This window comes from Corvus kubaryi, unplaced genomic scaffold, assembly GCF_017639235.1.
Source record: "Corvus kubaryi isolate FWS band 111438036 unplaced genomic scaffold, C.kubaryi_AGA036_p1.0 133, whole genome shotgun sequence".
Classification (NCBI taxonomy): Eukaryota; Metazoa; Chordata; class Aves; order Passeriformes; family Corvidae; genus Corvus; species Corvus kubaryi.
In genome coordinates, this window is record NW_024580667.1 from 28,790,672 (window position 1) to 28,807,010 (window position 16,339).

Consider the following 16,339-nt stretch of genomic DNA (forward strand, 5'->3'; position numbering starts at 1 on the left):
CTTCTTTTTCACTTTATGAAATCACAAGTTGAGGATCATTTTTGTCAAAATACCATACAATAGAAATTAGTATTTCCTTCAGAAAGCTCAACTTTCTTATTTTCTGTCCTGCAGTATCTCAGCAGGAGCAGAGCTTTAGAGTGACAGGAGGATGCTGGGAAGCATTAGGCTTAGGGAATACTCTGCACTTTGGCAGTTTTTTACACTGTGTTTTGCCTGTTCAGATAATGAGCAGTGTTTGTTGGACATACTATGTGAGGAAAACAAGATTATGTTCATTTACTATATATATTTATCAGAAACCATAGTAATATTTTCTGATGTTGGGTAATACTCAACAGTTTATTTAACTGACAGTGAGTTTATACTCATTGTCCCCATTTCTGTCAGGCAGATTGAAAGCAGCATTGCATGAATCCATTTGCTTTGGTTGCATAATTTGCTGGTCTACATTTAATTATACAGAAATATTAATGGTGTTATGCCAACAGTTCTGATGTAGTGGAGATCTGAATGTTTCAGTGGGCCACATAAAGAATAAGTTATTAATCTGTATGAATAATGGGGGAAATTTGCCTTTAATAAGAGGCATGATCCAAATTGTCTTGAACTGTTGTTTAAATTTCAGATGGGTATTTTTTCTTCATATTCAAGAAAATAGAATAAAAATTTGAATTATCTGAATGAATTTAAAAGTGTATTCCTGCATCATTCCATTCCTTATGCGGCAAAACCTCTGGATTATGCACATAGTGAGTCAGACACATCAAAATAAGAATCCATTGACAGTTTGGCAGAGGAAGAAATAATCATGGCTCTTTATAGCTCACATTTTTTCATCATGAAGATTAATGATTATGCACTGAAATAACACAAATACATTAGAGAAGCCTGTGGCGCATTAGAAATACTATTCTTTTAAGTCTCTGTCTTGATGAAAATAGAGTCTTTTGAGAAAAACAGACAAGTAACTGAGTTACAACATTTTTTTTTTTACTGTAACTGTAGTTGAGGAAGTGCTATTTTATATAGGACTTCTTTGTTAAGTTTCTACTTGAGTGGATTCATCTAAATCCCTTTGTCAGGAGCACATTATTCTTAAAAAACCAGTATGCAGCAGTTACCTTTTTTTCTTTAAGGTTAATTAAAACCAGAAGGTTGTAGCCCATATATTTATGTCTTCATATTTATTAATACCTTTATGAATCTCATTTGATATAATTATTGTTTATGCAATTTTTTGCTAACAACAGCCAGAATTCCAAGTTAAGATCCCAGCCTCCTTTTGCAGGAGATTATACAGAGTGAAGAAGACAAGCATGAGTTCTTTGAATTGCTTATATTTAATATTATGTATATTTAAAGGAAGACCAAGTCAGGGTCCTAACTGATGCATCTGTATTAGGACTAGCTAAAACAAAAGAGATTGGTTCCTGGCATTTCCATCCAAATGTCCCTTTGAATTTTAACAGAGGAAAAGAGGAAAGATGAAGAAAAAAAACACCAAGGGGAGGGAATGCAAACACTTCCACATGAAACAGCATAAGCAATGAGAAGGAAGTGAAGTGAAATTATTTCATTTTCTAGACACAGTTGTGGAAGTGAAACTCCAAGGTAACAAAGAAAAAGCTATAGGTAGTGAAAATCTGAAGTATGTCTTGCTCTTATCCTTTGAGAAGAAAACAAATCCTTTTTTGCTTATGCTGAGGAATGCCCTTAACAGGAACAAATTCATGAAGGATGAGGGGAAAGGAAAGGCTTCAGAATGCGGAGGTGTGTTTATACAGAGGCTGCATCCGCAGCCTTCTCCTGCCAAGACACAGCGCTCTGCTGGTCTCTCTAAATGCATCCTCTTTTCCCAAGGCTGTGCCAGCTAGCCCTTTGCTCTTATTCCCCAAACATTGGCATCAGAAGCAGACACAGTTAAGCTCATAATACACAGATCAGGATCGTGGGCCATATTCCATCTGTGAAATAACTCATAAATTAGGCTGCTTGTGCAACTGTATTTCTTTGTCATATGTACTGTACACAGAGGGGAAATCACTATATTTAAAGGGGAAACATTATTAGGTATATACGGAATTGTGTATGATGGGTTAAAATATTTTTCATTTTGCCTTAAAGATTATTTTGCGGCTCAGGAAAAAAATGTTAATAATGATTTTTAATATTTTGAAGGATATAAATTCTATTACAGATAATCACACTCTTAAAGTACTTTTAGTAACTCACCTTGTGTCATAAATTGCATATAATTTTTTGTTTTCTTCAACTGCATTCCTAAAAAGAGAGAAAAAGAGAATATTAATTTTGTGCCATGTGTCCATTGCCAAAAACCCCTCTCATTGATGGCCCTAAACATTTTCAGACCACCATTGTAGAATCTAGAAACAGGGAATAAAATAACCTAGAAATTGACTTGTTCAACCCCTCACATGACAAGATTGTAATAATCCTTTGGAAATTGCCTAAGTGGGTTTTTAATTATAGATCCATGACTCTGTTGCCAAGAAATGAATAAAGAAAAAAATAGTAACTGCTTCTGTGAAAAACACAATGAAAAGATATGTTTTTGATAGAGCTATGTGAATAATTTTCAGCAATGCTTTCCAATTGATCCAGATGAACATTATCCCACTCAGTTATTTCATTATTTTTTAATAAATAAAACTAAAAGTATACATTGAAGTCTAATGCAATGTATGCAATGTGAGTAAATAATTTACCTCTGATATTTTGAATACTTTTATGTGTGATTAAACATTGAGGTTCATATTAAAAAAAAGACATATTGAAAATTTGAAGCTGGAGTCTCTATTTTTAAGCTTTTTCAACTGAAATCCATGTGACTTTGCAGAATGCATTTTGCATTCTTTAAGTAGGAAAAAGATGGTTTTTGTCTGAACTTTTTTGTTGGACTGTTTCTGAACATGTGAGAAAAAAGTACTCTTCGGAAATAGTGCTACTGATTTGAGGTAGAGCAAGAAATGTTGTCTGAAATGTGTTGGCTTTGCTGGGATCAGCAATAAAATATAAGTTTTAGCTAAGTAGTTTCTGAGAAAGCGTGATGAATCTAAGAGGCACTCCATAATAAGTATTGATTTGTATCTTAAAATCTGATTTATGTCTCTCTGCATTACTTTACCTGTCTGCTTAGAGAAGTTAAAGAGAAGCAACTAAAAGCATGGGGTAAATGACCCTGAGTTTGGATGCATTAAGGTCCACTTACATGGGAAAAGTTTGGGTTTGGTCCCTGTTCCTGGAGTGGTTATGCCTTTCACATTAAATATGCACTGGCTAAGGGATATTAACAGATGAATTTTGTGAATACTCAACTCTCTTGGGCATTGGGTGAGGAGATGTGGGGCCTCTCTCATGTCTTAGATCTCCTTGAAATAGCCAGTGTGTAAAACACAACTGGTAGTGCTGGGCTGGGCTCAGCTTGGATCTGCAACATCTCGTCCATTTAAGGTGCCCTGAGTTACCTGAGACACTGCATAGAGTTGTCAGTTACCACACAGGACCTACATGAAACCCACACTCTACTGGAGAGTTAATTGAAGTTCCAGGGGAACACCTTGGAGAATTCCAGTGGCTCAGAATGCTTGTGTATGGGACCTGGGCTGAAACTCTCAGGTCAGGTTCCACCCTAGAGAAGGATCCCCAGCTTTCTATACAAAGGCTACATTAACAGAGTTGACTAGATCTCTGTTGACATAATGGGAACACCCGGGTCTTGGGTAGACACCTATGTCTAGTCTGCAGATTAATCCTACTCCCAATTTCACAATATCTTATGTTCTTTTGATTGTTCTGGCATCAAGATTCACAAACCACGTTGCTCTGGATTTAAAGATCATAGTATTGTCTGCCTACAGCCACACCTGGGCATGCTCTGTTGGGGTTTGATTGATATTCTCAAGTACAGTTTCGTTTATTCTCCACAATTCTTAGCTGTCTTTTCCTCCGTGACCCCCATCGGGTAATTTCTTGAGCTCGGCAAAGGAAAGAGAAGAGGAGGAAGAGCAGAGAAGTAGCATCTGAAGCCTGAACACTGACCCAAATATAACTCCTGATTATAGTTAGGGATCTCATATTGGTAGAGTGACATGGTCAATGCTGACACAAGAAGATGGTTGGGCTCTTTTCTAAAGTGCACATTGCAACCTGCTGCAAGGTACTGGAGCAACCACTCTGCATTTGCAGAGGCTGGATACAGAGAGTCAGGGAGCATGCTCAGCCTTCATCATCCTTTAGGACTATGCTCCCAAACAGCCAGTGACACCTGGGAGACAGACACAGCTCAACCTGTAACCATGACAACTGGCATGTGACTTACAGCAAATTAGCTATGGGTGGAAGAGGGTACTACTTCGAAATGAAAATCTACAGTATAGATGGAATAAGTATCTGGTTTCTATCTCATTATCTAAATATATCCATAATCATAAGATAAAAAGAAATTTGAATATAATAAGAGTCTTCTTTAGTTAGTAGATTTGTAAAAATTTTAAGAACCGTGCAAAATGTCATGTGTGGCCACCCTGTGTTTATAACTTTTGACAACTGTCATCAAAAATGACAATGGCAGGATAGAACTGACTCTAGTTTCCTTATTGGTAGAGAGATTATAACAGCAAAGGGAGATCAGGAAAACCATTAAGCAAATGTAACAGGAAAGAGTCAAATGTAATCTTTTAAGTGTTGAAGTTTCACAGTCAGGTTTTATTCAGACTGATCATGCACTCCATTTTTTTCTTCTCTTGCAAAAATGTAGACACATCTTAATGCTGAAATTGTCTTCTTCAGCAGAGTAGTAAAATCATGTGATCTCTGCACTGAAAAATGCTTTCTTGTGAATGAGGAGCAAATGGAGTTCAGGAGTCCCCTAGCATGGCTCTGTCTGCCTGTCACCAATAGAAGACATGCTTCTGAAAGTATTACAAAAGTAATTCCCCCGTGACAAAAGCAGCACATTAAAAGTACTTATATTAAAAGGACTTTGTTGTATATGAATATCATTATATAATTGATTATTCCCATTAAAATGCTTTGCATCCTTATCACAACTTTAATGAAAGAACAAAACTGCTTTGAATATTATACATGCACTTGCCTAGAGCCACTATTAAGCAGAGAGGCTCTGTGTGCAGCCAGGCAGTTGTTGATGGTAAATCAAATGGAGGGCATATGGTTTCAGTATTGCTGCTGGTGGAGTTTTTGTTGCTAGAAAGAGCTAATGTTTTGCATTTAGGATTATTAAAGTAACAGAAATAGTAGCTAATCTTTTCCCCCTTTTTCCTCTCCAGCTCTCTTGAAGGCCTACTCAATATATACAGAAAAACATGCTATGAGCAACCTATGCTGAAATGTTAGGACTTCCCTGAACTGCAAACTTAGAACTTTGTGTGTTTTTTTAAAGACCCCACAGTTTCTGGATAATACCATGACTCAGAATGCCTCTGGTTGGGATTCCTGCTTGCTGATGTAAGCATTAGAGATTAGATGTGTAAGTCTGAGCCAGTTACCAGGTACTACTTTAATTATCAATGAGGACAGCAAAAGCAAGTCCAAAGACTGAAAGAAACTCAAGAGGCTGAAATAGACTAAAATAGTGTAAATGTATCACCCTCCAGAAGTATCTAATAACTATGAACATACAGCCCATAGCTAGCAAGATATCTAACTTTTGGGTAGGTAGTATTGCCTAAGATATATTACATTCATGTGATTTAATGGGAATGAAGGCAAGATCTGTTTCAGTACATTGAGCATATTGCCCTACAAAAGTTTATTAGATAAAGATGTCTTTAGGTTGGAGCTCCATGAAGAATATCTCTGCTAATGTTAAGTGGGCAGCAAAGAAACAGAAAAGCTGCTAAGTTAATACTTTATTTCTGGAATTGCTGGAGTCTTTTATCCAAATGTAAGTAAAATTTTAAACAAGGATCATCCCTTCTGGATTCAGGTCACAATACAAAGCAGCGCTGGTGGATGAGTAGCTGGACATGACCCAGCAATGTGCACCTGGAGCCCAGAATGCCAATTGTGTCCTGGGCTGCATCCAAAGCACCGTGAGACCCCACCTGTAGTGGTGCATCCACCTCTGGGGTCATCAGCACAGGATGGAGATGGACCTGTTGGAGCGAGTCCAGAGGAGGGGCACCAAGATGATTAGAGGGATGGAGAACTTCTCCTATGAGGAAAGACTGAGACAATTGGGTTTGTTCAGTCTTGAGAAGAGAAGGCTTTCGGATGACATAATTGCAACCTTTCAGTACCTGAAGAGAACCTATAAGAAAGATGGAGAGGGACTTTTTACAAGAGGATGTAGTGACAGGACAAAGAGAAATGGATTCTAACTAAAAGAGAGTTCATCCAGGTTAGATATTAGGAAAAAATTTCTTACTATGACCATGGTGAGGTACTGAAACAGGTTGCCAAGGGATGTTGTGGATGCCCCATCCCTAGAAGTGTTTAAGGCCAGGCTGCTTGGGGCTCTGAGCAACCTGGTTTAGTGGAAGGTGTCCCTGCCCAAAGCAGGGGGATTGGAACAAGATGATCTTTAAGGTCCCTTCCAACCCAAAAAATTCTATAATTCCATACTTCAATGCTAATGAATCACAGGATGCTGAACAAGTACTCTTGACCTTATGTATCTAACAAAATGATTCAGCATGAAAATATAGATACAAAGACTAATTTTATAGCTTGTAAGACAATGCTAACAATAAGGAAGTGAGATTTTAGCTTCAGATTTGAAAGCATCTGAACATGGAGGGCCACTACTAAGAAAAAAATACTTGCTTTTTCTACTCTGGGAAGAATTCTGTACATCTCACATAAGCTATTTACAAACAGGAAGAAAAACAAATGTGATGCTAAACTCACTCTCCAGTCAGGGAATGTACACCTCATTATTCACCGTGAAATGAAGAAAATAGAGTTGTTGGTTGACCCAGCACACACAGTAGAGGCCAAATGAACCCCATTCTACATGACTTTGGTGCAGTAACTGTTGGTTGCAACAGCAAAACCCAACTGTAAGTCTTCCTCTCTAGAACAGCCGATTCTGGGCTTCTACCTCAAGATTGTTCAACCCACTTTGCAAACTCTCCCTCCAGAAACTTCAGAAGCAGCCAGGCAACTGCACCAATGAGTCAATAAAATTCACTTTTCCTAGGAGGTTCAACCCTTGCTAACCATGTTAGGAATTCAAGGACATCACTGTCACATAGCGTGATAGGCACTAAGTAATTATTTTTAGTACCTAGAAGCCTATCAAGAAAAGTAAGAAAGTACAGACTGAAATGTCAAATGCAAAAATCGGAAACTGTGTTTAAAACTCCCAGGATATTGTAGACACAGTTATTGAATTATCATTGTAGATCTGCTGAAACTTCAGTAAGCAGCAGACGATGGAGGTTTTCAGTATAAATATGAGATTCACATAGCTATCTCTTATTTTTTAAAATATAAATTAAGTGGATGCAAGCCAAGTTTTCATAAATAATGCCGAAAATGTTTATGTATGAGAAGCTTAAACTATGTAGCTCTAGATGAAATAAATGTTTCAGTGAACATGATTTTAAACATGATTTATTCAAATGTTATGTTAAGTAAGCATTCAATATGCTTTTATGTAATACTGATGCCCAAGTTACATGTAATTATGATGACATTATAGCATCCTTGATCTTTCATAACCTCTCTAAAAATTCATTTTCCCAGCATCAAACTCCCCAAATAGTATGGAAGTGACAATGTCACATAGTATAAACAGTTACGAGAACAATACGCTTCAGGTCCAATTCTATGAGGGCTACCCAGTCTTGACTCCTTTTGACATCAGCCAGAGATGGGAAGTTTAGCACTGCTCAGAAACATGCCAATGAATTAGCAAGCCTACAAACCTGTTTGCTGGCATTTCAGAGCAAGATAAGAAGGATGAAGCGAGAATCTGTCAAGTTGTGGACTCCTGTTTATTCCCATTTAATCACTGATATTTTTGAATCTGTCTAGTTCTAGTTCAAATTCTGCAGTTTCTATAGCATTATTTTAGTCCACAGAATTTATTTTCTCTTTTCTTTTTAACACATTCTATTTCCAAATATAAAAATAATAGGCATAGGGAAAGACATGAAAATACACGCAAGACCAGTGCATAAATTTGCCATTATCCTTAGAGTAAAGACCTCAGTGTCATTGCAGATAGTTTAGTGAAGGTTCCAGCTCCATGCTCAGCAGAGCTCAAAAAGGTAAACAAGTGCTAAGAACAATGAGGGAATTAATAGAACAAAATAGGATCAGCACAGTATTTTAGAAATCTGTGTTCTACCCACACCCTCGAAGCTTCGTGCTGTTCTCCTGCATCTCGAAGAGCTTGAGAGCTCAATAAACGTACAGGAAAGAGCTACAGGGATGATTAGAAGTATGGAATTGTATTGGTAGAAAGAAAAAGATTTAGGCTGAGACACTTAAGTCTGGAAGGCATTTGAGGGAGGAGAGAGATGATGGATGTATATGAAGTCATAGTCTGCCTAAATGATTATTTGCTATCATGCATATTATAACAAACAGAGAAGGACTCAGATGATCAGGCGGTCAGTTTAAAGCAAACAATATGAAGTCCTTTATCACACAATGCATAATTAAATTGTAGGGCTCATTGCCAGAGGAAGTTGTGGAGGTCAAAGATATAAATGGGCTCAAGAATCCATTAGACAAATGCATGAGAAGGAGATCCATCAATAGATATTAAGATCAATGTTGTGAATGCACCCTCTGCCTGAGGAAGTCCATAAACCTCAGACTGCTTGAAAATGAAAGTTTATAGCTGGGAAAGAGTTGGGTTTTATCTGTCCTGTTTTGTATGTCTTTCCCAAAGTACTACTACTGCCCATTGTCAGACAACAGCAAACTGACACAACTTTGGCTTGATTGAGTATGGGAATGGTTATCTTCAATGCAATCAGAAATACATGTTTCTGGTTTACTGTGAGCCCACAGTTAAATAACTTTCACACCTTAAAATGTCTGTTGTTTTCATTACTACACTCTCCACAAATAAACCACTGATTTTACTTCTTTTACTTCAGAAATTCATTCAGTTGCATATTTTTGATTTTTATACTTTGATCCTCTGAAACACTTGCACACATCCCAGGGTGATAAAAAGTTTGCCAGTGTCCCTTCTAGCCCTCCTGAGGTATAGAGGGCTGTTGTAAAACATGCATTTTCTCAGAAAGAAAAAATTCAGGTGCAGCTAGTACTCATAAAATCCTTTAGAAGTAAACCTGTTTACATTTCACAGACCAGAATATATGTTCAATAAGCATATCCGTATTATAAAAGATGTGATGTATATTGAATTTTAATGTATATTTGGGTCCATGTCATTTTTGGTTCAAGAAGCAATTATGATTTTAAACAAAGCCTACTCTCTTGAGCTCTTCAATTCCTTATAAGTGTTTTGGGGTTGTTTTTTTGTTTGTTTGTTTTTTGGTGCTTTTTTTAAAATTTTCAGAATGATAGTTAATAGTCTGGGAAAAATAAAAATTAATTCATTAAGGATAGCTGATGCCATTCTTGAAAGCCTCATGACTGTGAAGGGCATCTTCCCACAGAGGGATTGAGTTTCCATGCAAAGTACACAGAGGCAGAAGAGAGCCCTAAATTCTCATTCAGGCATCCTAGTGGACATTGTGCATGTTTTTCAATGACCCATATTACAAAATTAAGAGGTCACCTTGGCCCAACATCATGACAGTTTTGACTGACAGCAGGTGTTGCTAACATGCTCTGTGCTGAACTCTGAGCTGTTGTGCAACAGCCATGCCAATGAGCACATCTATTTGACAGGGCCCATTAGATGCTCCTCAGGTACTTTTGCTGCTAAAATTTAAGGTGCCCTTGGTCTCCAAAGAAATTTCTGTGGCTCATTCCTTGGATTTTTTGGCATCCACAGAAAACCAAAAATACTTTTTTTTTTTTTTTAATAATACTATGGAAAAGAACCCTGAACTAAGAAAAGGCATTTCCATGAAAGACTCGAGTATTTCGGTCATTTGAAAAAATATCATGAGGGAGAATAATTTCTTGATCCATTCTAAACCATGTTAAGTGCATGCAGTTATACACAAATACTTAAAATGGGTTATGAATCCCCTGACACACACTTTACAGATAAAACTAGTCTCCAGCTATGCGCGGAAGAACAATTTTAAGATGATGAAACCACATGATCAGATGAAATAATCCCCTGGATATGTACATGGTAATACTTTCTCATAGGTTGCTACTGCTTTGCAAGTACCGATCAAAATAATTATTTTAAGTGATCTTTAGCTCTTTTGGTTGTTTAGATAGGAGGTCTTTATAAATTCAAAGGCTGTCAGCCACAGTGTGTCAGGAAACTTGAATTTAAGAGCCCAGCCCTAACATTTATATTTCTCTGTTATGTTTCAGGGTTGGTTGTAGATGTTAAGAATATTGCCTTTGGGATCTCTAAGTGCATTATATCATAGCCTCGAGCTGTACTTTCTTTTATCTGCTCTTCTTTAATCATCAGAAGTTTTGATTTAAAAGAGAAACAAGCTGGTAAAGAAGCCTATGCATCTTTGCATTTTCCCTACTTCACATCAAGTGTGAGGGTGAGAGAACTGCAAAGTGTAGTTAAATAGTCGTGGGAGTCTATGAAAGATTGGAAATGTTCTATAAATTGGAAAACATGGAAGTGTTCTTTGCTTTAAAAATGAATCAGAAGAACTGTTTTTATTGTACAGGATTTTGAGATGTGAATATGAACTCTTAAAGTGTTCTGAATATACTGGGACATCCCCCTATCTGTTGCAGTAGTACTTTATTCTAAGGGGGCTTGGTTGAACTTTAGCAGCTAAAACTTTTTTTTTTTTTTAATGTAAAATAAACATCCAGTGACATTGGAATGGCCTCAGAGCTCATCTTGACATTGCTAAATATAAAAAAAAAAACAAAACCAAAAAGCTTTTTAAGGATAAAATTATTTATATCTTTTTATTAAAATGATATTTCAAAATTCCCTCCATCTTTATTTGAAGACACAGTGAAGTAAGTGAGTCTGAAAAAACACTTATGAAATCCATAGCACACACTTAAACACCTCCATTTATCAAGAGTTTTATAAACTCTTTATATTTATAAACTCTTTATATTTATATTCCTGAAATACTTCTCTATTGCCTGTAAGCAACAATAAAAAAATCATATTCATACCCCTTTATTCATATTCAATCAGTGTTTAGTCATCCACTAGAATCTCCAAATTGCCTGGCTTTGTTCATCATCATCTTTATAAATTGTACCATGCATGCAAGCTGGCTAAAAGGCCCTAATATAATTTTAAACTATATTTGGTCTTTTTCTCCCAAAGTTTTCAAATGCTGTGTTTACATATATATTAGACATTGTAAAACTGGGACATCTGAAACCTCAGAGAGAAGAGTAGTTATTAATCACCTTTTAAATATCCCACTTGAGGAATATGGGGCAAACACTACAGAATTAAATCATTTATCAATGTCAGGCTGTGAGTCCTGGTTATAAGGTTTCCCTGGCAGATAGGGATGAGAATATCAGTCTCCTAATGCCCAATACTTTGTTGTAACTTCTAGGAAACATAAATTATATTTTCCCATATAGAAAGCAATTCTACATTAAACAGTGCTTTAGAAAAAATAAATCAATTAGACATCTATTTTACAGTATTTCAGACATCCTAATACCCTTAAGTTGGCATGCATAACACTTATACCTATATACGATTAAATATCAATTAACATTTAACTCTAAGCTTTACATTGTTAGAATTTGAGAGTTATGGAGGAGTTGACTTTCCCTGGAATGCTGGGTGCCCTTCAGCCAATGGGGTACTAATTCCTTTATCACCACAAAGTTTCTCATTGCTCCCAAACTACCAGCCTGGCTTTATTTTTTTTCTCTTTTACCTTCCTAAACCCCTTGAAATTTCGTCACGTGGACCTCAGGCAGAGCTGGGCCTCTGATTGAGACCCAGAGCAGAATGGGACCATAGCAGGAGGGAATGAGAGGCTGGACCCTCTCACAGCCTTCCCAGTCCTTCTTTGCTGCTTAGCACAAGGGGATTCCTCTCAGTGGTTGTGTAAGTACTTGTCCTCTTCTTACTCATTTTCTGTAAGTTTAGGGGGAATCACTGAATAGAATGTTTTGGTCTGTTCCTGTGTTCCAATTCTTATGTCCTTATAACTGTACAGACATTTGCCATTTCACTGGGTACATTTAGCAGCAGTTTTAAATCTGAATAGAATCTCTCAGTAGAAATATCTATAATGAAAATAAGCTATAGTTCTCTGAATTCAGACCAAATTTCCTTTTTGCTATAGAAATCAATGTCATATTATGCTTTAAAAATTTCTGTGCTTTTTCTTCAGTTAATGCAATCTAACAACTTGCAGAAAGTTTAAGACCTCACTCTTTAAAACAGTATCAAATTGAACAAAACACATACTTTGTCAGCCTTTATTCCCTCCTTAATATGATCCCTTCCGTATTAAATGAAATTGCTGCAAGTCCACTGTAATTAGTACTAGATGGAAAGAGGAAATGAGGGAGCTGACAGCTTCTACGTTTCCATGTGGTACATTCTAGCATATTTTCCAGTTGCCCTTCTGGAAAGAAGAATCTAGCTCTTGTAACAGAATTTTTTTTTTCTTTTAGTAATTTCTTTCTGACCTATTTTCATTGACACTTATGCACACAATCCACTGTGAAAAATAAATAAAAAGCAATAATACTTAGAAAAAGATAATATTTTTCTAACTACCTATTTTTCTGCTAAATTAAGGGGATTAAATGAAATGATGGGCCAGATTGTGCCTCACACAAACATGCATACTCTGGAGGTTATGGCAAGCTGCACAGCCCACTGGGAGCTCTGGAGCTCCATCGGATATGGCAGACGTGCCAGATGCTGCACCTTTCTCAGGCATGTCCTTTTCGAGGGGTTTGGCCAGTGTGGAAGATGGCTAGGTTTTATTTTCCCATCTTGAAGGATGCTTGATAGGCCAGGAATGGGAGTGCAATGCTGACACAGTCCTCGGTAACATGCAGGACCACCTTGAAAGCGTGTGGGAGCAGACACACAGGTGTGCATGTGCCCCCACACGTACACACACACCTCACATGTTGCAGTCACCCTCCTTGTCCCAAGGGCTGGCTAGCATTAGGTCAAACCTTCCCTTGGGAAATATCTCTTGTGGATGCTTATGAATGAATAAAAGTGCTTGAGATTCCCACCAGCTTTAAACCGTGATAAAACCAGAGTGTTTGCTGTTTTATCCACATGAGAGTGGAACCATTTTTAAGTCTGATGTGACTTCATCTGTTGATAGTCAAAGAACACCCCAGATTAAACCGGGAGTTCTCCTTAATACTGCTCCCCTAAGACCAGAAAGCTGGAGCCTACACAATGTCATAGGGCACATTGCTGAATCTGGGGGCATGTCAGGCCCCAAATCTTCTCGTGTTGTTCTCCAAAAAGTATTAAATGCCAGAGCACAACTCTGCTGCATGCAGCCTCTGAGTGGTCACTTAGCCCTGAATTTCTGCCTAACACTTCACTGATTAGAAGCATGCTAAAGTATGAAGATACAGAAAATTGTGGTAAGGATGATGGGAATTGCTTGAGTACTCTGACCGTTTCTGCATAGGAAGCTGGAATGCAAACATAGGGAGCTGGTGATATCCCAATTTAAAGAAAACATGGTGCAAATCTTGGTTTCATACATGCAACTCGGAGAAATAGAAAGAGCTAAAATACTTGCATAAATCCAGACTTCAGGAAAGACAACATGGAGGAGACTGCATGATGGCATAGCATGAGTTCAGGAGTCATTTTGGTAATAAATTCAATGGATCAACAAATTTACTTTGTTTTTTCATTGAAAAGACACCCACCATACTGTGGTACTGGATAGCAGCATCTACCAACCACCATAAATAATTTGGTTAGCCTGCACTCTGGGGAACTCCAATAATCTTTGGATCTTGATGTACCATCTGCTAACAGGAGTAATTTTCCTTAGAATATTCTGATAATTCTGGATAATTTTCCCTAGAATTAGATAAGAAGAAATCTTTATAACGTGGGTGACATGGGATATTTTAGGGTGGTTATTTCATATATCGATTAACAGAAGTCAGAAGATTTTACCAAAAAAAAGCATTCATCTAACATCTAGGACAGACAACCTTACAAGAACAGATGGGTTAATCCTCAGTGCACCCTCAGCAATGTGGTCACATCTTTCTCAGTGACACTCCTAAAGGCCACAATGAATTCTCCCTGGAGCCTTCTCTTCTTCAAGCTGAACCGTCCCAACTCTTCCAGCCTGTCTTCATAGGAGAGGGACTCCAGCCCTCTGATCATTTTTGTAACCTTCTCTCAATCTGCTCCAATAGGTCCATACCTTTCCTGTGCTGGGGACCCGAGAACTGGATACAGCACTCCACAGAGGGGTAGAGTGCCCACCCTCACCCTGCTGGCCAAGCTGCTTTTGATGCAGCCCAGGATACAGTTGGTTTTCTGGACTAGAAGTGAATACTGCCGGCTCGCGTCCAGCCTCTCGTCCACCAGCATCCACAAGTCCTCCTTGGCAGGGCTGGAGAATCAAGGTTGCTCTTGATCCTTTCATTCCACAGCCCTTATTGTTACCAGGGGTTGCTTTGACCCAGGTTACCTCACCTTACACTTGGCCTTGCTGCAGCTCATTACGTTCCCATGGACCCACTCCCGGAGCTTGTCCAGGTCCCTTTGGATGGCATCCCACCCTTTAGGAGTGTCACTGAGAAAGACTTGATCACATTTCTGGGCACAGAGTATTAACCCATGTCTTCTTGTAAGGTTCTTATCTATTTCCATGTGTAGATGCGCACAGTTCTACACCCAAGCTTGCTTTTTGTTCTCTTCTCTTATTCTGCTCTGCTAGCTAGCTATGTCCTGTTACTATTAAAGAACATATGTACTGCTGCTATTAAAGAGCATTTAGTTCATGGCAAGTGACATTCACTAGAAGGATCTTAAATAGGGAGTAGATAATTCAATTTCCAGCTAAGACAAAGAATAATAAATAAATAATGCCAAAGCTGTCTTTTTGTTCCTCCCTAATGGGAGGGTAATCATTAATCTTTTAGCCACTGGAGAAATACATTTAAGAAAAAAATGGGAGGATGATAATAATTAAAAATAAGACTGAAATGAAATTACCCACATTAGTAAAGTTACCAATACCATGGAGTGCCTACATGCAGGAGAGAGAATGACAGGGAAGGCTGTCATTATTTATGTAGGCATCTGAAGGCCTAACAGCAATGTAGTAGCAGCCATGTCTGCTTTCTTGTTTGTTTGTTTGTTTGTTTTTAAAGATAGGAAATCTTTTGAATGATTCAGGCTATTTATATAATATGGAGCATTGCTCAGGTTTTTATGCTGTCACCCAGGTCGGGCCTTCCAAACACACTCAAGTGTCTCCATGCACCTAATGAAAACAGTTACACAGCAAAACTTACAGCATCAAGCTCCTTTCTACACTTAATTCTTGCCTTTAAAATGTGAACCTGTGTGCAGTCATAACTGGTTAAATAAGCCACAATTGCATAGTTGTTGCTGGCCACCACAGATTCTGTTAAGTTAAGGCATCTTTTTTATTATAACCTTGCTTCTGGTGCTGCTCGCAACTCCACATTACATCTGGTGCTGAAGTACTGGTAGATGGTATGTTCTTTCTTCATTCAGGTTTTTCCCTGGTGTCACTCTGACCTTTTCAAAGTACATTCTGTGATATGAAAGATGACAGTGATCTCTCCTTCCCCTTAATCTCTTTCCCTGACACCAAGAAACAGACATCAGTGTTTCAATTTGGTTTTGATTACAAGCATCAGGGTGCTATTCCAGGAAGATGAGAGTTTTATGTTTAACTCCAAGTACAGCCAGGTTACAATCTCTATTCTCTAGACTGAATTCTTTGCATTTAGCACAGTCCCTGCTGAAATTCTGCTTGTTGCAATTGTGTTCATCTTGTACTTTTCAACAGTAGCATTATTTCAGTGGCCACAATTTTCATGGGAGAGCATGGTAGGAGACTTTTTCCAATGAGCTCATCAGCAGCTAAAGAAAAAGGACATTTCTGGCTTCTCTTTCATGTGGGAACCCACATGAAAATTAACATTCAAATAATCCACATTCCATTTACTTTGCCATGTTTTCTAATATCTAGGTGCCTCTGAAGGTGTAGACATACCCAACAGCAAACACTAAGCAAAA

The 16,339-nt window shown here is 37.9% G+C and overlaps 1 protein-coding gene across 1 annotated transcript in view; it reads right to left on the reverse strand.

Annotated features, from left to right (window-relative positions):
• GABRB3 (gamma-aminobutyric acid type A receptor subunit beta3) overlaps positions 1-16,339 on the reverse strand; it is a 200,441-nt gene that overhangs the window by 122,726 nt on the left and 61,376 nt on the right. Inside the window, exon 2 of the mRNA XM_042041124.1 lies at positions 2,236-2,283. Within this exon, the coding sequence (XP_041897058.1) occupies positions 2,236-2,283 (48 nt within the window). The remainder of the gene's footprint in view (positions 1-2,235; positions 2,284-16,339) is intronic.